This window comes from Chlamydotis macqueenii, chromosome 1, assembly GCF_036417535.1.
Source record: "Chlamydotis macqueenii isolate bChlMac1 chromosome 1, bChlMac1.mat, whole genome shotgun sequence".
Lineage (NCBI taxonomy): Eukaryota > Metazoa > Chordata > Aves > Otidiformes > Otididae > Chlamydotis > Chlamydotis macqueenii.
Genome location: NC_141556.1, coordinates 81,984,451 through 82,009,844, shown reverse-complemented (window position 1 = coordinate 82,009,844; position 25,394 = coordinate 81,984,451). Strand labels below are relative to the sequence as shown.

The following is a 25,394-nucleotide window of genomic DNA, read 5'->3' as shown; positions in this document are numbered from 1 at the left end:
TGCCATTATGCCAGAGCAGCTGCACTGATAATGTCTGTGCTGAATGGCCTAACTAGAGGTCTACCTCTCATCAGTATGTAGTCTGGAAGCTCAGTGAGTCTAGCACTCCCAAAAAGTGTCTGTCACCCAACACAGATCAGGGAATAAATCTTTAAAAGTCAGTTCCAACACCCTAGGTTAGCCAAAAAGGGCTGGTGAGAACCAGAAATGCCCATTCCAAAGACTGAAACTTTGCAGTTGGACCAAATCTGAACCAAAACCTCTCTGAATTATCCATTCTTCCTTGAACCAGAACTGATATTATTTTCAAGTCTGTTTAACCTAAACCAGAACTGGACTTCTTATGTCCAGTACAGTATAAAGGGAAGTGTTCATCAAAGATATTCCTCATTATACAGTTCGCTGAACTGGATGGTAAACTTATTCATCTGAACCAGAACAGCTTGGTTTGGGAGGATGCTGAATTGCAGCTGTCCCAAAAGGTTTAGTAGTCTGATTTCCCTAAAATAAACTTCATTTATTTTAGAGTTGTTATAGAATAGTTTGGGTTGGAAGGGACCTTTAAAGGTCATCTAGTCCAACCTCTCCACAGGGATTTTTGAGGGATTGGAATGAGTAATTTAAAAATAAAATAAAAATAAAATAAAAAAAACAAACCTATACTGAGAAGCTGGTTTGGCCTAAATAAGCAAAAGAATACAAAATGTCTTTATGTGTTTGAGTTAAGAGAGATACATACTGATCTCAGTACTTTCAATAAATGTCCGTACAAAGTTTTTCATTTCTTCAAACTCTGATGCTCCAATATTGGAACTTCCATCCAGAAGAAACATCACATCCATTGTTTTGTTGCACTCTGAGGACGGGTTTAAAAAAAAAAAAAAAAAGAAAAAAACCAACAAAAAAACAACAACAAAAAGGTAAAAAAAAATGTTAGGTATACACGATAACCAGAAGCAGCATCTGCCAATCTACTGGTAAGTAATCTACTGGTAAGAGGAGAAAGGTCAGAGATACCTAAATTTGGGGAAAACAAAGCAGGGTAATGACCAGTTGAAGCAGTAAGTGATGCTCCTTTAATGAAAAACTTGAGATTTCTATTCAGTGGGATATATAGGTATTTCAATTCCTGCTTTTCTATTAATGCCATTTTATTCTCAGGGGACTAAAACAAAAACAACAGCAAACAAAAAAAAAAAAAACAAACCCAAACCAAAACAACAAGACCCCAAAACCAACCAAACAAAACCAAAAGAAATCCACAAAATAATGGCCCCTCTCAAAAAAAAAAAAAAAACAAAAAAAAACCCGACAAAACCAATGAAGTCTCTTCAGGAAAGAGGAAGGATAATATTAACTCACTTATGGCAGGCAGATGAGAATAACTTTTTTTCTTTGGTCACCCTCCAAGCTATCTGATAGCTACCCTACTTTACCAGCAAGTGGAGCCAAGGATTTCTGAGCCTACAGAAGGCTGGCTGCAGGTCCATGCTTGGTACTGCTGAACCAGGGCAGCAGCCTCAGGCTCCAGTGAAAATAAATGGTCCTTCCTTGGCCTTTGGACAACAAGGTACCAAATGAGATACGAGCACCCTCCTCAAATTTCAGTGATGTGAGGGGGAAATTAAGGAGAGAGGAAAGAGGAGAGAGAAAATTACAGAGAAAATACGTCCAACTTTACCTGGAATTTCTGTCCTAACGGAACAGCACGACTGCAGCACTAATTCAGGTGCTTCTTCGATAAGTCTGTTATAACTATGCAAGATTATTGGGTTATTAGGCTGACTGATCTTTCTGAGCTCTTGGATATTTGCATTGGGGGTTATGGCTATGGGAATAACATTTATGCTCCTGGGAGGTCGTGTGATTACATCAGTAGAAGGGCTGGATGACACCATATATACCAAGTGAGGAACATCTTGCCTGCCCCCATTAACTGGGGTAAATGTGTGTTTGGAAATATAATCAAGAGCATTCCCAGTGTTGGTAGCCTTCCCTCCTTGGTAGGGTATGCTCCTCACCTTCTCAATAATACTTTCCTTTGACTGTATTTCCCTAAAGGAATACTCCAGAGTGACAGTCTCTGAATATTGCATGACTGTAATATGAATATCTTCCTGTCCTACATTCATTTTTGTGATCACCCTCTCAAGGAACGTCTTGACTATATTGAAATTTTCCTTCCCTACATTGTCAGATCCTTCCACAATAAAAGCAATGTCCAGTCTTTTGTGAGTGGGCTTTTTTGAAGAGACTGGTGGTGGTGTTAGACTCCAAGGGGGAAATAAGACACTGGATATTGTTGGAGTGGGTGTAGCTTGTAACAGAGGACTTTCTTCAGGTCCAAGTTCACATAGATGATCAATGAGGAGATCCCTATTATCCATTAGCTCTATCACATTGTTCATTAGGAAGGCTTTGTTATCTGGTGACTGCTTTTCAATGAACCTAATTTGCTCCATATTAACATACGGTCCAATCGCCACAGGTATTACTGCAATTTTTTTATTCTTCAGTGCTGTGAGGATGTTGCGAAGTTTTCCTGGAGACTTGCTTGCTATAAATAGCACTGCAATTCTGGCAGCATTGGTCCTTTCTGCTTTTCCAAACACATGAAACACAGTGTATTTAAGAACTTCAGCAGCAGATGCTACTTCATCACCTGTGTATTTTATGCTTTGGACAATTTTTCTCATCTGAGACTGTGTTTTGATATCTTTGAGGCCAAGATAGATTGTGGGCCCAGCCCTGTACACCAGAATTGACACTCGGATTTTCTTCTGGGAGATGTGGAGCTTCTTCATCATGCCAGTTATGACAGTCTTCAGCTGTTCAAAGTCCTCCTCTGACAGTTTATTGGAGCCATCCATTAGGAAGGCCAAGTCCATCATCTTGCTGCATGAGTATTCACTGGGTGGAAGTTCAATGTCTTCCTCTGGAACAGGTGTTGGCGTTATGGTGTCCTTCACTGGTTCACAAGCTACGCAGGTTAAGTTCTTCCCTTCACACACACTAGAAAAATCACCAAATTTAATTGTAAAAAATCAACACTTATAACAACACATCACCTACATATAATAAAAGAATGTCCATACGGAAACAGTTAAATATCTCAAAAACACAACAAAACCAAAACATGATGTGAGTTATATTTTTCCCCTCCCCACAAGGTATTGTACAGCTAAATCCTCTATGTTCATGGATGGTTGTTTAGATCCAGGAAACATATTACAAACTACAATGTGTTTGTCAGAGGAAACTCTTCTTACAACAGCCTTTGGCAGAATGTGTAAAATCCGTGCCTGGAAACTGTCTAGAAACCTACTGAGCTTGAGCTACCTACAAGCCACTGGTGGAGTGAACTGGCAGATCTGGTTTGCTTCACAAAGAAGAAAAACATGAGGCAAACTGGAGGCAGCTAACACAAAGTAAAATCCCAGAGCAGGAAAGATGCTTTTAGCTCTGATACGACTCAGTAGACTCTCTGAGGAGGCTAGGTTTACCTAGGTTTTAACCTTAGTGAAAACAACAGATAGCCTATTTCCTGCGTCTAAAGTGCATCATGTTCCTTTTCTTTTTCCTGACTTCATTTTCTTTTTTAATAATACAGTTTTAAGACCTGTTTGTTCTCAATTTTTTTAAATGTCTCTTTTGTTATCTTCCTCTTACTTACTATGTTCTGTGTTTCAGTCCCTTTTCTCATATCAAATGACATATTTTATCTATAACTGTTTTCTGGTTTTAGTCTTATTTTCTTCCCTCAACATTTTCACTCACTCCCATTAGTGTATTTTTCTCTTCCCCTTTCCATCTCAGCTCCCATTTTTCTTTTTCCCCCATCTGGGCCTTTTCCACTATTCATCCTTCTGTGCTCCCAGGAGATTTTTCACCTCTGTCACCCTCCACATTTTAGGAACTTGTTTATGATTCATTCTCTTTCTATCTTTAGCAGGGCTTTAACACTTCTGCCCTGGTAATTCCTGGTTGTATGATTCTCTTTACTTCATTTATCAGAGCAAAGGACATGACTGTACTCACGCATAGGGTGGTACAGACTCAGCCAATATATTTTCCTTATCTGATTGGACAGTCCAAGAAACAGAATATGAAAAGTTTATGAAAGAGGAAGGACCAAAAAAAAAAATGCTTGTTTTCACTGCCAGATAAAACCCAGAATACACAAACTAAATCAGTCAATACTGGAAGAAGGTGCCATTTTCCAAGAAAAGACTTCATTTCACACGTGGCACTTTAGTTTAAGTTCTCCCAGCTCTATGTTCTTTTCAAGCTGCTTTTAGTGTCTTCCTAATTGAAGAATGCACAGCTACTTTTGGCATTAATGCACAGCAACAGAAGATTTATTATTTTAATCCTAATATGAATGAGCCTCTTCTAGTTTCCAATTTCCTTTGGATATTTGCTATAAAATTCATTTTTGTGTGATATTTTCTATTGTTTGTACAGATGGTGTAGGCATCTAAATTAGGTGACAGCTATGCAAAAGGATGTTTCCCTAGTGAGGTAAGTTTTCCTAATGTTTTGAAATCTTTTGTGAGCAGCGGCCAGTGTACCAACATTTAAGATAAATTATTATTAAGGATTACAAAAAATAGGGAACAGAGAATCATTTATGAAGACTCTTTTTTGACCTTTAGATGGAATTTAAGGCTCTTCATGTATACTGTTAAAATATATATATATATATATATATATTTAATTCATCAGCCTAACAGTTTCATACCTTGGGTTTGTAGCACAGACATACGCTAGTCCTGGCAAGAGGCCAGGAATTCAAAGTTCATACCCATTCAGAGCTTCTTTCAGGTTTAAAGCATTTGGAGCTAAGCTGTTAGTCTGGGCTAATAGCTGTTGCAGTTTTACAACTCAATTTCTATTAAATACAGGCAAGTTACAAGATGGAAAACTCTTTTATTCACAGCATTATAAGTGACTAGTGAAAGTATTCATCAAGGGTTTAGATACCCAGAGAATGCCAAATTTTCAGATACTACAGGTCATGGCATGATAGACCACTGGTGGTATACAGAATGAAAATTAATCTCTGCCCCATTACAATTGAAGGCCGTGATCCTGCATGGTGTACAGCATTGTGTACCCTTCCATTAATTTCATCATATTTGGAAACATATGCATGCAGGATCAGGCCACAGGATATCACCTTAAAATCTTGGGGAAACTGGTTTTCCAATAATAGTACACAGTTCCAACTGCTAATAATCTCAGCAAGTTCCAGACTGAGTGCACATTCAGATCTTGCGCTATACACAGGATTTTTTAGTACTGGCAGAAGGAAAGAGTCTGATGGCTTATTGATGTTGAATCACACCTTACACAAAAAGAAGTAGAACACCTAAAGCCAGTGCGGCCACCTACACATGCAAAAAGGACTTTTTTTTGAAAGGAATTTATGAATTTCATTTCTTTAAACTCAACTGACATCCTATAATCCCAACCATCATTGAAAAACTTAAGTTTCAGATTGTATGTGAAGGGATATTCACATAAAATATGGTTTCCAAGCTTCATTTTCAGTGGCATATTTAAAGTCTAAAAACTTATTCATGTGGATGTGCTTCATCTCTCTTCCTTCATCCTACTCAACAGGTATGCTATTTCACATCATACCAAGACTGACAGCGCTGTGGATCATCTCCGTTCCGAACTATTCTCCTTCCATGCGGGATTGTGACATCTCCAACTGCACACACAGGACAGTCTTCTGGACTGACACAATCCAGGGACAGTTCATCAAGTATTTTCCCTGTTTCAAAAGAGCACAGTAGTATAAAGATCTCAATTTTCATTAATTACAAAACTAATCATTGCATTTACAAAAAACATGACAAGGCTTTTGAGTTGGGCTTAAAAGTTCTGAATACTCTGCCTATGTTATGGTCACTGACAGCTTGACACAGAGAAGTATTTCTTTCCTTCACAATTACTTCCATTTAGATATGGGAAGTACTTAACCCAATGTATAACCTCCAATAGCTAGTATCATACAGGAGGCAAATATATCTTTAAAACAAATCATTGAAGATGCTTTTTTACATGTATATTATTTATTTCTCGCAATATCCCCTACATCACTGTGATCAGAGATATCAGGATCCAGGACAGCTATTTCTGGTCTTAAAATACCTACTTTCTTTGCCTTTGTGTCTTCTAGCCCTTATGAGCTATTTATTCATCTGAGTTTTCACTCTCCTTTTGGATCTTGCTCATCTTTCGCTCCTTCCCTTTCTGTCTTTCTTTACTCTCTCCTCCTCATATTTCCCATATTTTATCCTTTCCCCTTTCTAACAGATAATTGATGGGAAGTTGAAAGCTCAGGCTCATAGGAGGACAGTGAAACCATATCAGTAAGTTGTAAGTAAGGAATTAACTGTTACTTCTAAATCTTTTGCAATATTCACCCTTACCAATCTGCCAATATTTCTGGACTATAAGATCCCTAACACTTAGAGGTGGAAAAAAATTCTACAGAAATACCTAAAAGTACCAGGAGCAGATGGAAAAAGGTAAGTAACTGCTTAAAGCAGAAGATGGAATTACCTGCAGGACAGTGTACATGGCATCCTTCCACACACTGTAGAGGGCACTCCAAAGGCTGTGGATGCTGGCATGTTATAGGACAAGCAGGTCCACAGCTATTATATCGCCATTCACATTGATAATCTAATTCTTGTTTATTCAGATCCTCACAGCTTTGTGCTACAGAGTGAAAGAAATGGAGACAAAAAAAAAAAAAAAAAAATCAAACCAGAGTGTATTCACCATGCCTCTCAGAACTATGACACCAAACTTAGTAGAAAGGGGACCACACAGACATAGAAAAAGGAATGTTTCCTTTTTTTTTTTTTAACTACATCCAGTGCAGACCACTTCTTTGTACTTTTTTTTCTCCCTACATAATGAAAGACTTGCTGTAGATGAGAAATATTTGTTTCTGATAAAAACAATTGCAAAAAAAAAAAAAAAGATCTTTACATTTTAACTTAAAAAAAATGTACAGAAACCATTTCTTTCTCTACATTTGTTTGTACCATGGACTATGACACCTCCTTATTGAGGGAATGTTTTTTCCACATATGGCTCTGAAAATAAATAGAAAAGGGAGAGGAAATGTCACCATGAGCTGCTAGCCCAGTTCCAGTAAAGTGAACGTCTCTGAACATCAGCAGGAATAGAGCTGGATAAGAACAGTCTATCTGAGCCAAGAGCTCACTGATTAAAAGCTTGAATCTTTTCACCCAAGTCTTCTTCATCTACCCTGTACTTACGGCACAGAGCTGGTGATCTCCAGTGGATAGCAACACCTTTTTGGGCACAGACATGTGCATAGGCTGCTATAGCATCACAGAAGCAAGCACAGTCCCCAATAGATTCACAAGCACAAGTGTCATACATGCAAATATCTATGTAGGGCTCAGGATTCACCTGCAAAAGAGAAAAAGGAGAATCAGTGAGTGTACCCTATCATCTCCTTCTTCTAGACACATTTAACCTTCAGATGGTTTGCCTGCTCCATTCATGATGAGTTGAAGTCCCACATAAATCAGTGCAGATCTTCAAGCAGAAGTTATTCTATAGCTTTCTACTAGGGATATCCCGCATTTTCCCATGAAGCATCAACTACATGACAGGGTCAGAGATGAGAACGCCAATTAGTCGGCCTCCTCCAAGTCCTGTGTCCTGTCAGTACAACCATATTTTTGCCCTCAGCTGTAATCAGTGTCAGCACAGGGCATGCAGACCTGAAGAATGTGAAACACATGACACAATACTCACAAGTTTTTTGCATTCTTCAAAGAGATCTCCAGACAAAATGCTGCATGACGTTTCTACCATCACCTGCTTCACTATGTTTCCATTACACAGTGGAGATATCAAGGTCTGTTCCTGGCTGGGCTTAATATCGTAAGAGACAAGCACATATTGCATTAACTTTGTCTTCAGGACCTCAGGACTCTTCAAAATGAAGTAAGAGACTCACTAGCACTAGACATATGTCATAACAAAGGAAATTGTCAGGAGAAATCCTGCCACAGCAGAATGTAGGGTAGAGCAGGCCACCTCCCACATTTTCTCCAGCTCTTACTTGTACGCTGCAGTTTTAACACAGATATTTTGATGACAGAAAGTCCCACTGTACCAAACATCCAGCCTGAAAAATGATCATTCACAGCTCTAAAGAAGGCCCACAAGACTCTCAAATACAATCAGTCTTCAGCAGACAATGCCCATGGCCACTGCTAAGGAGTCTCCCCCTTTCCTGCTTAATTTATCTAAGAACAACGAGCACTAGTATTGACACGACATTTATCACAGAGACAGTCTGCAGGTTCTGTCCTGTGCCTGTTACACTGAAATGAGGACCTGCTCCTTTTTTTACTCATACCCTACAGTCTCACTCCTAATTATTGCAACCTCTTCTGTGCTCCAATTAAGTCATATCTAAAAGTGACATTCAGCAAGGTAATACTGTGGCTATGTCACACTGGCACATAATTTGTCAAGCTAATCCAAAAAAAAAGTCATGCGATCAAAAATAAATGTTTCATATTATTTTCTGACAATTAAAATATTTTAAGGAAAGATCTAAAGAAGGAAATATTTTGTGTCCCCTCCCACCTCTGAAAATTTAGACAAATTTTCAAGAGGAAGTTCTCAGTCTTAAAAGCACCATCTGAATGAAATGCTTCATTTCACAAATGTCAAAACAAGGTGTCTTCAAGTTGTTTCCTCTCACTTTTTGATTTGGAAATATTTTTGGCCATAATCATTTATCAGGTCAAGACAAATTTATTATTCAATTTCATTCTTTCTAAACTCTGTATTTGGAAAAGAGGAAGTATACTTTCATCCATAGCATTACTAGTACCCTGTGAAATCACCTAATCTCTGGCACCAGGACATAGATAACACTTTCAGATAGCAGGTAACCTCCTCAAAGTTCAGAAGCAGTGATAGCATGGCAGTCTTACATGCCCTCAGTATCTTTTTTTTTTTCTGTTCAAGCCTCTCCAATCTGAAAATAATAACTAAATGATCTTTTTAAAAGATAAAGAAGAACATAGAAATAAATTAATCCGTGCATTCAGTTGTTCATAAATGGACAGACTAAGATTTGGGATATAGAAGTTTGGATAAGGAAATACAAAATTTTTATCTGAACTCCTCATTTGAAAAATTACGGCTGTTTTTTTTTTAAGATTAAACTCTAAAATGAGATTTCCAGTTATACTTGGATTTCAAGCATCTGGGCTGGCAAACTCTATGAACAGCCTCTACCATACAGATTGGCTATTTTAACATTCATCTGAAGCCAGGCAGTGCAGAGGTCTTAAATAAGTTAATTGATCTTTTATCAGATTTCTATAAATGAGATTATTTGGCAAAAATATAGGGAAAGGATTTCATTTCTATTTATTTTTATCCTTTCAAATCTCTTTGTCCACTCCTGTGTGATACTGTAACCCGTATTAATTAGTTTTCACAGTTCATTCATAAGTACCTTTTCAACATCAGCACAGTATGGATTAACTTTCCAAGAATTCCCAAAGTCAACTGGATCTACTTCAAGATGTTCATTACTGCTGGTCAAATCATTGTTTTGGATTCCATCAAAATTTCCACACAGACCACACACTTGATCCTTTGCAGGGAAAGAAACACAAAATACATAAATCTTACATCTGTAGACTGGCTTAGAGTTTTGTTAAGAAGTCTTTTTAGCCTAGTGCTTTAATGGCACGAGGCTTAAAAACTGAATTATCCCTGGCCTTGCCAAGTTCACTAAAATAGACATAGTCTCACAGAGAAAGTTTAGCTTCTATTCCCATTCTACTCTTCTGAAAGTAGGACCAGTCTCTCTCCAAGGACTCCAAGCAAGCAAGATGACAACTCTGATCAGTGATGCCTGTTGGCTCTATTTAGAGTATGTCCCCGCAACCCCATTTTATTTCTGGAGATGACTTTCCCATTGCCATCACTAGTAAATCTGCCTCCTTATACTGCTGTTCTTGAACACAAGAAATCACTCAAGGCATAGTTATTCTGAGGCACCACAACATTCATTCTTTCTGTCATAGCTCATCTCCAATGACCCAGAATTTACCCCTTACAGTTGAACTACCAGGAAAGTAAGCAACTCTTAAGGTATTACAAAAAAATTGCTTCATTTTCAAGCAAGTGCCTAACAGTCCATAGAACTCTATCAGCATGTCTGCATAAAAAAAAAAAAAAAAAAAATGCTATTCCCCAGAGACAGGGTAAGTGCATTCTTTCGGGAGAATAAGTAGTAAAGCAAAAACCACTTACTTTGAAATTGCCTTTTAAGATAACCGAGACTCCCATGGCCAGATCCCAGGTCACACTGATGCTTTTGCCCAGTAAAATGATGTAATAACGGCCAGACTTCATGACCTCTAAATCACTATCATCTTTAGGAGGTACCTTGATGTTTACCTGAACAAGAAAACATATTGTGCTATCAACTGTGTCTCTAATTACTATTTTATGTAGGACACATGTTCACAGATTAACAGTTATTTTCAAACGTGCTATTCTCCAGAGCTCCCATATACAACACAGACACTCTGGGGCAGTTGCAAAACTGCAAGCAAGGTATGAGTGAGGGACAGATTACAGGCTTGTCCCTACACTGAAAAGTTGCTGTGGATAAATTATTGCCTTAGAAACAATGCTTCTGAACAGCAAATTGGGATACAAGTAAGGTATTTCAATCTCATCACTTTTCTACAATTTTCAATGAGGCAATGTCCCTTATGCTCCTGGGATATAACACACCCATAGCAAACGCTGACACACAAAAAAGTGACTGCTAAGCAGAAGCAGAGCTGATAAAGAGGACAGAGTATACCAAATTAATGACAAGTTAAGTATTTGGACAATGGTTCACTCGATAATTATGTTTTACTTTTGTTTAATCTTTTTAGGAAACTAACAACTCCGTGCTCCTGAAGCATGTAACAACAAAAAGCAGACTAGGTTTAAGTGTAATGTGAACTGGGAGAGCCACACACATTGGTGGCCTCTGAAGGACCAGAGTCTGATTCTGAAGTCAGGAAGGACTTTCTTCCCAACCAGCTACATCAACAGGAAAAATCCTGAAAGAATCCTTTTGGTGTATTTTCATTTTTCCATCACTTTCACTTCCCCTGTGTGCCTCTTTATCTTTCCATCTGGCTGCAAATTCACCGCCTCCAGCTACTAAGAACTTTAGAGATTAATTTAAAACGCTTTCTTTCACACTGTAATCCCCTTTCAATGGGAACACTAATAGAATTATTAACCACTGGTTAATAAGGTCTGGCACAGCTGTTACTTTAAGCACTGCTAATGCATTAACTGAAAACTGCTTAACTGTGGAAGAGGCAGATGAAAAATTTCAATCTGCACAAACACTGATTAAAGCAAGAGAGAAAGGAGCCCACAGACCATTCATCTACTCCCTAGTATGAGGACAAAATGTTTCTTTATCCTACAAAAAAAAAAAGGTCAGCACTGTAATCCAATTCTCTTCATCTCTGAGGTATTACCAGAAACTTTAACTCCAGAGAAGACATCGTCCAAGGATCTCCTAAAGAGGACCTTCAATGTCATTAGGAGAAGAATACGTTAAAAGATAGACTATTTCAGGAACTGGAAGCTTTTTCATCTTCTAATATGCCCAGTGTATTACTACACAGTCTAGTCACCCTTGGTCACTTATCTTCTAAATATCCATAGTAGTCTCTGTCTTTCCAAACTAAGGAAAAAAAAAAAAAAAAAAAAAAAAAAAAAAAAAGGAGGACAAAATTAAGTTGGGAGATTGACCTAAATCACAGATTTTTCTATGTTTATGGAGGCTTTTTGCCCAACCATGAAGTCATGAACTTTTGACCTTGCAAACTAGTAGATTTACTTGTTTCAGAAGAGCAAAAATGATTTCACAATAATTTTTTTTTTTAATGTGAGCCAGAACTGTAGCATGCAGATATTTCGGCTAAGCCCCTGTTTACTTAAAACTAGAAGCTGCTCTCAAAACAGTATCACCTTAAAACAATGCTGCTTGGAAACATTTTAACAGTAAAGAAAGTCTTGATTCTCCTGCTTGTTTCTAAGGATTGTTGTAGAAAAAGAGTATAGGAAGTCATCACTGGGTGAGAATTTGCTTAAGAGTTTTCGTATCTGTTGTTTTTCCTTAATCTCTCCTTTGGTTGCTGTTATTTCTAAGAAAATCTTCTCTAGATACTACACTGAGCCTTAAACTCAGTAGAAAGCTAAAAATTCAAAGTCATGTGGCCGGTCTTGTGATACAGACCTTGCAAGGACATACTCTCTCAGGAACCAAACACCCTCTGTTGTCATAGTTGCTGGATGCCTAATCATCTCCTGTCTCTTGTGGCCCTTATTTAGGTGTTTGAACGGAATCAGAGTTCTTCTGGAAATCTGTCTCCTAAAGAAGCTTTCAGACAAAGTCTGGCTTTACAAACTGGTCCCTGCACTACTATTCACCCTAACCCAGGTAGGGGATTCTTTAGCAGTAGAAATAAAGAACTGGTTGGGCAACCAGTATGTCCTGCATTCATTCCTCCAGAAACCAAAAGCCTACACGGATCATATGCTGTCAAGATGGACTGCACAGACACTATTAATAACGGTTGTGTTTTACGTGTTCCTGTCAAGCATCAGTAGCACGCAGCAATTTGCAGGCAATTTGCAGGCTATGCAAAACCTGGTTCAGCTTTGTCTGTTAACCAAAAACAAGGCAAATGTAGAGTGGTTTCATATTTCACTGGGAACATTTTTGCAAATCTCTGGTCCAGATGCCAGTTCAGAGCACAGTACTTCTGAAAACCAAGCAACTGAAACACTATAATCCACTGTGGCTCTGTAATGCTTGAACACACAGACGGTCTTAATTGTTACAGTGCCCAAGGCAAAGAGTTGAACTCTGCCCTTTGGAAAGCTGGTTTCCTGCCATGGAGGGACATGGAACTCTTCGTCAATTCTTCAGTGTTTGTTGGTAAGAAAGGCAGATAAAAAAAAAAAGAAGAATCCAGTCATCTGGATTTTCCATCTGACAGCTTAACAGGGTAGTGATATTTGCTCCTGCAGTATCAACTTGTTTCAGCCATGTTTTTTTTTTTTTCCTGTGTGCTCAGTCCTTCATAAGGCTAAATTAGGTCTGAAGTTTTACTAGTCATCTGACAGTCATTTCTCAGCTCTTCCTTGCACTTAACCTTGCTTGAAATACACTTAGACCTCCGAGGCTTAGAAAGGGCATTCCTCATATTAGCTTGCATTGAACAGCATTCTTACCAGAGATAAATTTATTGACATCAAGTAGAAATACCAAAATGGCATTATACCTCTGGGAGCAAAATGGATAATTATAATCCTGCTAATCTGTTCATTTTATGATTAATTTTCAAGAATCACTGAGCATAAGGTCATTCATGCCTCATTTTACTAAACAACTTGAAATTATTTTCCCCAGAAAAGGGAAAGAAAGAGACCAGAAGCGTACATACGTTTCCATTTAACAACTCTATTTCCCCACTATCATACAGAATGACAACCCTTTTGGTGCACTTTTCTCCAGTGAAGCCACAGCCTTCATTTGAAATGAGTATCCGGAATTTCCCAGAGTCATCCTTGCAGTAATCCTATAAGATGAAGACAAGTGAATGAGTCATTAATGTGGAACATTTGAAAAACACATACAGATCTATGGAGAAAAAGGAAGCCTCAAATAATACCCTCTGTACTCTGTGGCCAGTAAGATATATGTTGGCATGCCAACTGTTCCTGTATTAATTTATTTTATGCTTAGTGTTAATACTCATGAGGTCCAGCCCTTAAACAATGAGGTCCATGCTGCCAGTGACGCACACACCGGCATATTTTGCAGGGAGGATCCATGCTATTACAGTATCTGTGATATTTTGAAGATGCACAATGGTCACAGTGTACATCTTAATACACATATATTAATTGATTTTACAGTGAAAATAAGACTCTGCAACTATAATGATAGAAATATAAATCTAGAAGGTTAGGTTATAGAGAAGGGTTAGAAAGAAACTTGCTGCACAGTTTCAAGCAAAATGTTTGATGTCAATGTTCTCCTACTTGTATAGGAATAATTATTACAACAACGTCAATCTATTTCTTGGGGAGCAATTATGCCATTTAATGTAATTTTAAGTCAAATATTTTGAGATGCATGGAGAGTTAGTACTACATTTACATGATAACTCATGACTATCAAGTCTTTTAGGTTAGGGGTGTTCTTTTCAGTATACACCTTTTAAGAAAAAGACCCTGTCTGTAGTTCCCTAACTCTGTAATCTGAGGAAAACAGATCTCATTTTCATTTTAAGCAGTTCTGTAGTACTGTATGCTATTACTGCCCATAAGACCTTTACACAGAGCTCTGACTAGGTCAGAGCCATCAGTCTTCTAAGGTAATCCAACTGGCATCAAGGTGCGAGCGTATTTCAAAAACCTAGCCAGAGAGAGATTGATCACACTTTCCTGCCCAAGGAGAACCGTGAGGAAGAATGTGCCTCACAAAAATTGTCTGTGGGCAAAAAAAGTAGCCCACCCAAGAAATGTGACACTTGGTAACTGTAGAAGACTGTTGTTATCAATTAGAAGTGGATTTATCTAGTTTTAGACCAAGTTTTCAGATATATCCTTATATCACACACACACACGTTCAAATACAAGATGATTTGCATCTGTAGATGAGCCTTAATCTTACTAAACTCTCTACATTTCTGGCTGCTCCCACAAATCGCAGGCTGATGTTAGTGTGCTATGTCTTTATCCACCTCTCCTACTTGCTGTGAAGAAAATTGATATTGTCAGCGTACTCCAAACAGGTTGGTGCATGGAATAGGACAGTGAGTTTGCCAAAGTGAACAAGCAGAGTCTGTACTCTGGATACAGAAGGTTCACCGAGCACTTCTTGTCTCACTCAGTCAGACAGTAAGCCATTGCTAGAGGATAAAGAGGCTAGTGGGGAATGAGAAAAGATTGATTTATGGGTATCTACAATTCCTTGTTAGAGATGAGATTCAGGATAGCTCCTCTCCGAACCATGCTGCAATCAAATGTTTTATGACTGCCAGCTAGACACGTGGCAATCTAACTCATTTCTATAGAACACAATGCAATCTTCAAAGTCATTGAAAGCTCTTCTCTCCTCCACTATATATCTGGCTTAGTAATTACGAATACTTTACTGTGATTTATCCAAAAGTTGGGCTTCTCTCCTGGTACAAAACACCTTACATATTATCAGACACCTTCAGCATTTGTCATGTTCTTACCTGAACTAACACATATTGACAGTTTCCTGGAAAGTTGTATTTCAGTCCATCAAATGTCAAATAATGAGCTGTACCAATAACAGTGCAGGTGCCATCACACGTATTTCTTGTGCATTCCCACTTTCGACCATGGCACATGCTGTAACAGAAAACAAGTCAGTGACAGTTATAACTATTTCCAATGTATATAATACGCAAGAGAATGCAAGGTGCTTTAGGCAAAGTGAAAGAGCAAATGTTTCTGCTCCCAGGAGCTCATGATCTGGAGACTCTCCAAAAGACACACAAGTGGTGATAAGCTACTGTTTTGCCTTGTTCTGCTCTTTTTCCTAGGCCTAAGTCAGGGAGTAACCTACTGCAGACCAAACAGGAGCATTGTTCTCCTGTGTGTCTGTGAGGAATCGGCAGTTTTCTCTGTTGCTGTCCATCCTCAGGTCTGTCTCCAGCAGATCTTCTTTGTGATGGCCTTCAGAAGGTACTCTTAGAGGGCTTCATGCCTGGGCTGCTACACTCCTTTAGGTAGACTTCCACAACTAAGTTACACTACCATGCACCAGATGACAAGCTCTCTCTTTAACATAAATTAGCATATGTTAGCACTGGGTGCATAAATCCAAATCATGTGTTAACATGTTCAGTGAACAAGGAATGTGTTTCCCTTTTTCTTACAAGCTGCATGTAGGAATATGTACTTTTTGAACTTCCCTATTACAACAAGGCCTGGACAGAACCTGCTAGAATATTTTGTGATACTATTGGTATTTTATTTTGGATATCCTGCTCTTCTCTGAGTAACCTTTTAGAAAAAACAGTTTGATTACCTTCTAAGAACCACTACAGGTTAAGTATTAAGTATAATATCAGAAGCTCTGTTTTTATTTGCAGTACTGTCCATTTTTCCCTCATTGAAAGCCAAAATAGTAGTAAATTTAATATCCAACTGATGCCAAAGGATATGTGTTTACTCTGATGATCAACTTTCGGGACCAAGTAACCAGGACTGTAATTCAGCCTGCCCAGTGGCTTTTGTTCAGATTATATACTTGAGCATAATACCACCCTTCTCCAAAGTGTCTCTGTTCTTAAATTGAACTAATTCTTCATGATAGTTTATCTGACCTAGCAATTGGAGACATTACCTCACAATCTGACAAGAACACACATATGGATAGAAATATTTCTTTTTCTGTACGTAGGTACATATATACATAGACCCTCTGAGGAATGTCTTACAGTGTGATACTGTTCCCTGAGGTCTCTTGTGGTGATGGAACCAGAATGGCTGCCCTACAAGAGAATTTAAATTTGGTGACATGCAAATAGAGCTCCAAGCTAAATCTCAACTTATGTGACAGGAGATGTGACAAGATGTGACAAGAGTCCTGATCATGAAGAAGATACACCAGCAGTTCCCTGCCTGCATAGCTTGGAAGTGATGTTGTCAAGGACACCTCCTAGACTTCATCACTAGCACAGAATATGCAAGGAAAAAAAAAAAAAAAAAAAGAAAGAAAGAAAAAAAAGGGGGACATCCTGATGCATAGAGCAAAACAAGACGCTGCCTTGGTTTTTCAGGGGGAGAGGGAATTCTGAAGAACAATCAGACACAGGGTTAAAGTCTTGATACCATTACACCCATGTTGCTGTAGCAGCTGTACTGCACTGTCATTATCATACAAAACCAATGGTGCCATGATGAAAAGGACAGCATTCTTTTTTCGCTTGTTTCATTCATTCTGGATTGCTATCCCTGGAAACGTTCAAGGCCAGGTTGGATGAGGCTCTGAGCAACCTGATCTAGTCGCAGATGTCCCTGCTCTTTGCAGGGGGGGGTGGACGAGATGACCTTTGAAGGTCCCTTCCAACCCTAACCATTCTATGATTCTATTATTCTTTTGCACCCTTTTTGTCCTTTGTTTTTGTTGTTGTTTGTTTTAAGAAACAAAACAGAACTAAACAAAAAAAAACCACATGATGACTATCTCATGAATGGATATTCAAAGTGAAGAGAAAGCCAATTCTCTTATCTTGGTGTAATTCGACTGGTTATGGTGTAATTATACCAGTGTAATAGACAGAAGGAAAAATACTACTACTCTTCGTCTTCTCAATGACACCAAACCAGCCATATTCAGCACCAATCATTATTAAATGTATGAGAGTTTCCAAGAACATTTGTATCCTTTCATTGCTGTGATAACATAATAATCTAAATCTCAGATTGTACCCTGATAAATAAGGCTCAAGGAGGTAAATATCATTATCCTTGTGTTAAAATGAGGGAAAGAGGGAAACTGAGAAATAAAGATAAGAAGAGACTTCAGAGTATCCACCCAGTCCTCTTGCCCTTTTTCAGGGGTATCATGGAGAACAAAAAGCCTTGCTACAGAAGCTGCAGGTATGAAAGGGAATCTTTCCCTTAGCATCCACGGGCTTTTGATCAGTGAAATAAACTGCTTTTAGCAAGAGACTCAGGAAACAAAATAAAAAATGGGGTCAATGAAGCATAAAATCTGCTCACTCTTTTGTTTGTTATTAATTTGGGGGAGTTAGAATAGCATCTGACACCTTATCTAATAATCTAATAATAATAATATCATAATCTAATAAGCAGTAGCTTGCTTGAGGTTGGAGAAACATTCATCTATTAAATGCTATGTGAATGCAGATGGACACCATCACTGCACCAGGGATTTTCTAATCAAGCTGTATAAGGGCAAAGAAAGGGGAATTTTATCCCTGCCTTACAGATGTAAAAATTTAGGGATAAAAAAATCTGAAGTACTTTCCCAAGGTCAAATTGCTAACCAGAGAAAAATCGGGTACTGAACCAAGTTCTCTAGTAATGCCTTAACTGAAGCATAAGCATTGTTTAATCTTGATAACACTTCACAGTATAATAAATATTGTGCAATACATTTTTTTCAAGCAATTAAATTTCTGTTACATGAGACCTATTACACCCTGTGATACTACATCTCTGCTAATAGGTAGAGCAAGCTTATGATTTTGTATATATGTGCATGGACATATTATAAAGTATGTGGTGTAGCAAAATTCAGATTAGGAAATTTCTACTGTGTACTGCTTCATAAATGTTATTCCAAAATTTTCACTGAGCTCTACAATGAATTCCCAATGTATAGCATAACAAAAGTTTTGTCACTAGCTTAGGCTTGGAGACATTCCGTTGTTCATGAATTAGGGTCTCCCATATGTCAAGTTGAATGTAAATGCCAAATCTGACACCTCTGGCTCATATATTGCATTTGCAGGTGTTCACATCTGGCTAAGAACAAGTGAGAATGAGAACTCCTGCAACAGCAGTACAAAAAGCAAAAACAAAAGAAAAAGAGGATCTGACCTCCAAAATGCAGACTCTCAATTCTTATTAATTCTCAAAGCAATAGTAATTTCCTATATCACTTTCTAAATGACATTTGACTAGCTATTTGCTGAGAACTATCGTGAAGCTTTTCGAAGTCATATTTCAAAAAAGCTCTAGTGACATATTTGAATTGACCTTATTTCCAATTTTACTTTCACATTCAAGAAAAATACCTAAAATGAGAGGAAGAATTTTTTATCAACAAGAAAAAGCATGATTTCTAACATTTTCTTGACCCTAATGTTGAAGAAAATTCTATATATTAAAGGAAAAGTCACTTACAATGGCATTGCCAGGAACAAAAGGGCAGTTACAAGAATGAAGCAACATGGTTATGCCTATTTTAAGATTGAAGATAAGAATAACTGAAAATAAAAAGACTGTGCATGGTTATTTTGAAGACTCTTGCAAATTTCACAACAATGCCTAGGAATTTTACACCTTACTGTTCTTGTTTCAATAATATTTTCATTGTGTCTGTTTTTCAGCAGTCACTTTTACCTAGATGCAATGTAAGCAAATTATAATATACGTATCTACATAAAAATATCAACTTCTCCATCTTCCTCCCTTCAAACCTACTTTTCCCTAGGTCTAATTATAGTACATGATTCACAATGTAATATGTAGCTGCAAAGGAAAAAAAATGAAACAAAACACTAGAAGGTCAATATTTTCATACAAAAATATAAAACCTTATATCCAAGTCTAACTTACACTAATTAGGACCAGTCCCTCTAGTTTAAAAATACAACACTTGAAATCACTGTTGCTCAAAGATCAATGCACAAAACAAAACCCAAACAACATGACTCTAATGGTGCTGATTCTCCAGTCCAACTTCACCCAGTCATATAGAGGATAACATAAACACTGCTCCTGGGGGTGCCACAGAGCTGAGCAGGGAAAAATGTAAGAGAGATCCTGAAGTCTAAGTTCAAAGAGAACAGTTTCCACACTGCTGGTGGCTGGACTTCTGGAGCTTTGCAGGGATGGGTCACCATTCTCTCCGCAAGCACACATGGAGAGAAAAGCACCTCTCCAATGCAGCCAGGATACTGCGCAGACCCAAGCCAAGACCTATCCAGCTAGCAAATACCCTATACCTTACCCAAGGCTGTCCTGAAGGCCTGCCTTCATGGAAATCTCATAGCCCAGCACCTTCTTTTGAACCTACAAATTATGTTTCAAGAACCAAACAGGCTCATTTTTTTAATATATCAAGGGACTAAGCACTCACTTGAGATACAAGAGGTCGACTCTGTTTCTGCCTGATTCTTTAACATTTTCCTGAAGAGCTCCTATCACATTATAACTGGCATATCACACCCCTTCTGCTGATGTCTGCTTCTGGCAGAAAAGGACCAATTTGTAGGGCCCCAGATGGAAAAGAAAAAAAAAAAAAAAAAAAGGAAGCACAACAGCAGAGCTTAGCAACAAAATGCAGGGTCCATTCCTCCCACCCCAGAGGAGCTCCTATACTGTTATCTTGTGTTGCAAGATTAAGGAACAAATCCATTAGCTACTGGCTACAGAGGACCTGCACACACACATACACCAACTATGTGTAAGGTACCAGGTACAGTTTGCCAGATATTGCACTGGTCTTTATGCAGCTGGCGAAGGGAATATGCTGGTCTGTTCAATATGTGCGTTACTATACTTGAGAACCTGACTTTATGTAAAATAGATCTGTTAAGCAAAAAATATTTGTTTTTATTAGAAACATGTTAGGTGCCCTAGAGAAAAACAGAAAAGTGTATTTCCAGTGGCTCACCAGGTGTTGCAGTCATTAGTCACGGTCTCTCCCTTGGCATATTCTCTTCCGTTATGAAAACATGGGCATCTCTCAGGAGCAACACACTTGTTTTCATGTCGCACCTAAGCAAAACACACAGTTTGTCAGCAAGCAGGCCTGTTGGTATGTGCCAGGGCAGACATGTAAGCACAAGGGCATGTGGATAAAAGAAAGGATAGAGAAAATGGCTCAAGACTATCTAAAGTAAGAAAGATACAGCATGGCTAATATTTTTTCCCCATTAACATAAATACAGCTATGGGTACATAAGTCACAGTCTTGTTTCAGGGGCTGAACAGGAGCTTAAGCTGCTGGGAGAATAAAATAGATTATAGAAGAATATCATGATGAGAAAGTCCAATTTGATGAAAACCAGGATGTGCTGAAGATAAAATAGGCTAACCTGAATATGGAGAGCAGGTGAAGAGCACATGCTTCTCACACACAATAAGCTGAAGTGTGGCCTACCAGAAAAGCAACCCCAGGCTCAGCTAGCCTGAAAACTGAAAGATAACCACTGAGGAGGAGACAAAGAGTTGAAGTACCAGAAAAACTCAAGTGCCAATGAAGATTCGGTTGTCACAGACAACACACCCTCAAAAAAAAACCACTCCCCTGTCAGCTCGCCTCTGAAAATTGCAGTAGTCACTCATATTCTTTCAAGTGTCCTTTTATTCCCTAGAAGGAAGGATAAATATCAGCTCACCTGAGATAGTTTTCAACTCTCGCAGGCTCTGCCACTGGGAAATAGGTCATTACATTCTGTCTACAATGTTTTCTTTTTCAGTTTTACCCTGCTGATCTTAATTTCTCTTTGTATAACAACAAACCATTTGCCCCACTTAAAAAAAATACCACCACCACCACCAAAAAAAACCCCTCAACTAATGCCTTTAGACTATTCAGTTTTTTTCCCTCCTTTGCTCTGTTTTTTTTTTCTGTGATTACTCCCTTTCCATTTTGAAGACAGTTTTAGAGAATCAAACAAAACCAAGGCTGGCTATGCTGTTTTTCACTTGGATGTGGTTCTGCAAAGCCAGGGGTAGGTTTGGCTCTTGCTTCATGGAATATTGAAATGGAGAGCGCTTCCACTCCTTCTCATTCAAAAGTCACAAAAGATCACCTTCCCACTTTAAACTCTTTCTGTAAAATCATTAAAATAGTTTCTTTTTTACCATTAAATACAGGCCAATACGATCAATGTAGTCTGACCGCCAGGTTAATAAAGTTGAATAGCTCTGTCTTTTCCTATGGGGACCTAGAACTGCCACAGGGAACCACTAATAAAAAGGATTTCACAGCCCAGAGACCCTTCATTCATATGCAGCTCCACATGCTCTGTGGCTTATGGAGAGCTATATTATGCCAAATAAACTCACATGGATAGAAGGAAGATGGAAACAAAGAAATGCTTTTCTAGATGATAGAGCTGGGGCTTAATCTCCACAAAGGACAAGGAGAAAACAGGCCAGAGAAGACCATATGTTTCCGGGGGTGTTTAATTCCTTCCTCACTGGTGGCATTCAGGAAAAACAGCAATATATTACTTCACTCTTATGGCTACATTTCTGAATTTTTCCACAGTGTTCAGCAACACAGGTCACAACAGACTTGAGGGGTAGCCTCTGGATACAAAACTTGGGATTAGGCATGTGTTTAGTAAAAGGAGGATTGGGACCTGTTCTATTTGCTTCCTCACACATTGACATGAAGCTAGTCACAGTCGATCCCTAACTCTAAAAACTTCGTAGACTGGTATTAGTATTTCCATCACAAATGCATGGCCACCATGAAGCTACAGTGCAGCCACAGTTATTCCAGTGATAAAGAGGGAAGACTGCCTTGTCTGAACACTGCAGAGTGGGTGGGTGGGATTTAGAAAGCTGGACATAAATACCCAAAGTGAACTTTGATCAGAAGACAAATTATTTTTGCTGCAAAACTCCACGGATTATTATTTTGTTAATAGTAACACACAATCTACTGGTCACATTGACACCACATCCAAAAGCTGGTATATCTATCAGCCTGATGCCATGCTGCCCTAAAGTCTGTTGAGGACAACACCACATGGCACTGCTAGGCCAGTGGCACTATTCACGAAAGCTGGACTTCCTGTGGAAGTCTCTCAGAAGACAGGAGATCTAACAGTCCTGAGTGCCTGAGGTGATGGGAGGCATGAGTGGTGAGGAGGCAACCACAAGAAAAGAAACAGGCTTTTAATGAGGACAGCTGCTGTTCACACCATCTCACCCCCTTATGAAGATGCTCCTGAGAGCATGTCCATGGGATTATAACTGGTTGACTAGGTGATGATCTCCCTTCTACTCAGGGATCTGACAGAAATGTCCATCATTTCCTTGCTCTGTCTTATTAATTGTTAAGCCTTGACGAATCTTGCAAAAGGAAGGACAACATTACATATTTTGGAATCTTTAAGATTCCTCTCGCCTAAACTCTGCCATGATGAGGCTGAATTTTAATCTCAGTCTACACAATTTTGATAAGTATCTCACTGTCCAGGGAAGCTCACATTTTCACTCTGCTCCTCCAGATACACCTGGGGGCTTCAGCAGAAATTCAGCCAAGGAAATAAATGAGTAAGGGATTACATAAAGGAAGTTGGTCAGATTAGAATCCAATAGCTGCTACGTTTTAACTAAAACAGCCTGTCACCATTTCTGTGCAAAGACAAGTCAAAAACATGTTAGGATAGACCACTCCGCATGCGCATTTTTACACTTGACTTTTCTTTTTATGTTAGCTGTATGTTTCTTATGTTTGCTTTATGAAGCGTTATCCTTGGGCAGATGCACATACCAAAAAGCTGGTACCTACCTCCTCATGAAGACTCTGTCATGCTGTTATACAGGATAAGCCTACAGTGAAGAATATACAACAGAGCTAGCAGCAAAATCAAAATAGCACTCCAAGTTTCTGTTGAATACACTTTGGAAGAAAAAAAAACCTTTTCAAACTTTTCAGATTAAAATGTTTAGTGGTTATTTTTCCTTTTTCTACTAACATATCATAGTTTTTTAAGTAGTTGTTCTGGTTTTGTTAGTGAGGGGGGGGCCTAAGGTTTAATTTCAGCAGCCAGAATACAATAAAATGTTTAATTTAAATTTTAAATGTTAATTTGGCTTCAGTTGTTGTAAATTAAAATAAATTAATTTTCTAGTTTTGGAGTGCCTAGATTTTGTACTTTCTGATTGTTCTGTTCCTTTTTCCCCAGAAAGGTGGTTAACACTCCGTTTGTATATTTATTAATATTTTCCAATGGGAAAAACCTGGAGTGCAGTAAACTAATCTGAGAAAGCATATTTTTCCCCACACTTCTGCACATATGTTATGATTTATCATTTCTGCTCTGCAAAAGGGTGACAAGTATGGAGAATTTCCCACCCTCCAGATGATCAAAGACAGAAAAAGAAGAATTACTTTTCATGACATATTGAACATTTTTATTTTAACGAAATTGAAACAATGTAAAATATTAAGTCAAGATGAACTGGAAAACCTATTTTTCAGTTGAAATAAATTCAAATCTAGCCAACTGCAGCATCATGTTCATGACTAATCCTTGATTTTTTAAAAATTATTTCTCAGATATGTAATTCAAAATTGGCAGGTAATTTGTGCATACAGATTTCAGATTGGTAACTCAGCTAACTGATCTATAAATATCTCGTTATATGCATAGGGAAAACATTGCACTTGATTCTGTATTAAGTGTATATACTTGCAAATTGTACTGGAGAGTTGTTTATGTAAACTACGTATCTTTGATTGTTTTTCCTGATGGTATGAACCATTTTAGAGAAGCAGGAAGATGATTTTTTTTTGCTAATAAGTTATCCACAACTATTGATAATTTTTATATGCTACTGTACTGCAAAAGAAAAAAAAAAAACTTCAGTAAAATAGCACAAGTTCTTCCAGAATGATAATATGTGCAAATATTTATTCCTATAAATGTTTGGTTATCTGTTAATTCCCACAGACATTCCTACAAACAGTAGCTCACCTCCATGAGTGCTTGTAAATTAAACCGAATTACAGAACACCAAGAAGGGAGACTGACTGGTAAAAGAAATAGTAATACCTTTTTCCAGTCCCTTTACTGCTCAGATCTGTTGGTACAAGTCTGGAAAACACAGACGTCGTGACTTTGCAAGCACTTTGCGTCAGTGTGCTCAGAGTCTTTAAGATAGAGAGAGGCAAGATGGAAAGGAGAACCTGGTCACCACAAATCCTTCCGTCTTTGGCAAATAATACTGGGAACACAAAGGCTCATTGCAGAATGCAAAAACAAGGAAAAAGCCTCCCCCAAACCATCCTGGTTGGATACCTATTGGAGACCAGGAGGAAACTGCTCTCTGGCAACAAGCTGGCAAGGTCAGTGGAGCCACACACCAGGAGTCTAACCTATGGCCAAGGGCACTCAGATAATGACGGGACTGAACTTGAGCCTGCCTTTGCGTGGCCACAGTTACAAGAAAATCACCTATTTACTGGCTTCTCCGACCGTGGCTTTGAGAAACACAAGTTTCGCAATATTTATTTTCTGCCAGGCAGGAAACCAACGAGAACAAGCAATTATGGACTGAGTTTACTGGAAGATTGAACCATACTGTCATCTAGCGGACAAAGAGCTTATTTTACTAGTTTTTCTAAAAAAAAAAAAAAAAAAAAACCTGGGCTCAATTCTTCTATTCAAACCCTGACAAACCACCTTGTTGGATTCAGTGGCATGTTTCACATCACTGCAGTCAACTGGAGTTTCCAATTCCAGAATGCCAAGGACTGTTTTCCTAGCAAGAATTTTATGAAACAGTTG

General features: G+C 38.4%; 1 protein-coding gene across 1 annotated transcript in view; it reads right to left on the bottom strand.

Annotated features, from left to right (window-relative positions):
• VWF (von Willebrand factor) overlaps positions 1–25,394 on the bottom strand; it is a 139,897-nt gene that overhangs the window by 70,221 nt on the left and 44,282 nt on the right. The window contains exons 19-29 of the mRNA XM_086758341.1: positions 20,534–20,637; positions 15,369–15,507; positions 13,563–13,697; positions 10,345–10,491; positions 9,539–9,679; positions 7,813–7,932; positions 7,305–7,461; positions 6,577–6,735; positions 5,647–5,782; positions 1,682–3,012; positions 740–856 (exon numbers count right to left, since the gene is read on the bottom strand). Of these exons, the coding sequence (XP_086614467.1) occupies positions 740–856; positions 1,682–3,012; positions 5,647–5,782; positions 6,577–6,735; positions 7,305–7,461; positions 7,813–7,932; positions 9,539–9,679; positions 10,345–10,491; positions 13,563–13,697; positions 15,369–15,507; positions 20,534–20,637 (2,686 nt within the window). The remainder of the gene's footprint in view (positions 1–739; positions 857–1,681; positions 3,013–5,646; positions 5,783–6,576; positions 6,736–7,304; positions 7,462–7,812; positions 7,933–9,538; positions 9,680–10,344; positions 10,492–13,562; positions 13,698–15,368; positions 15,508–20,533; positions 20,638–25,394) is intronic.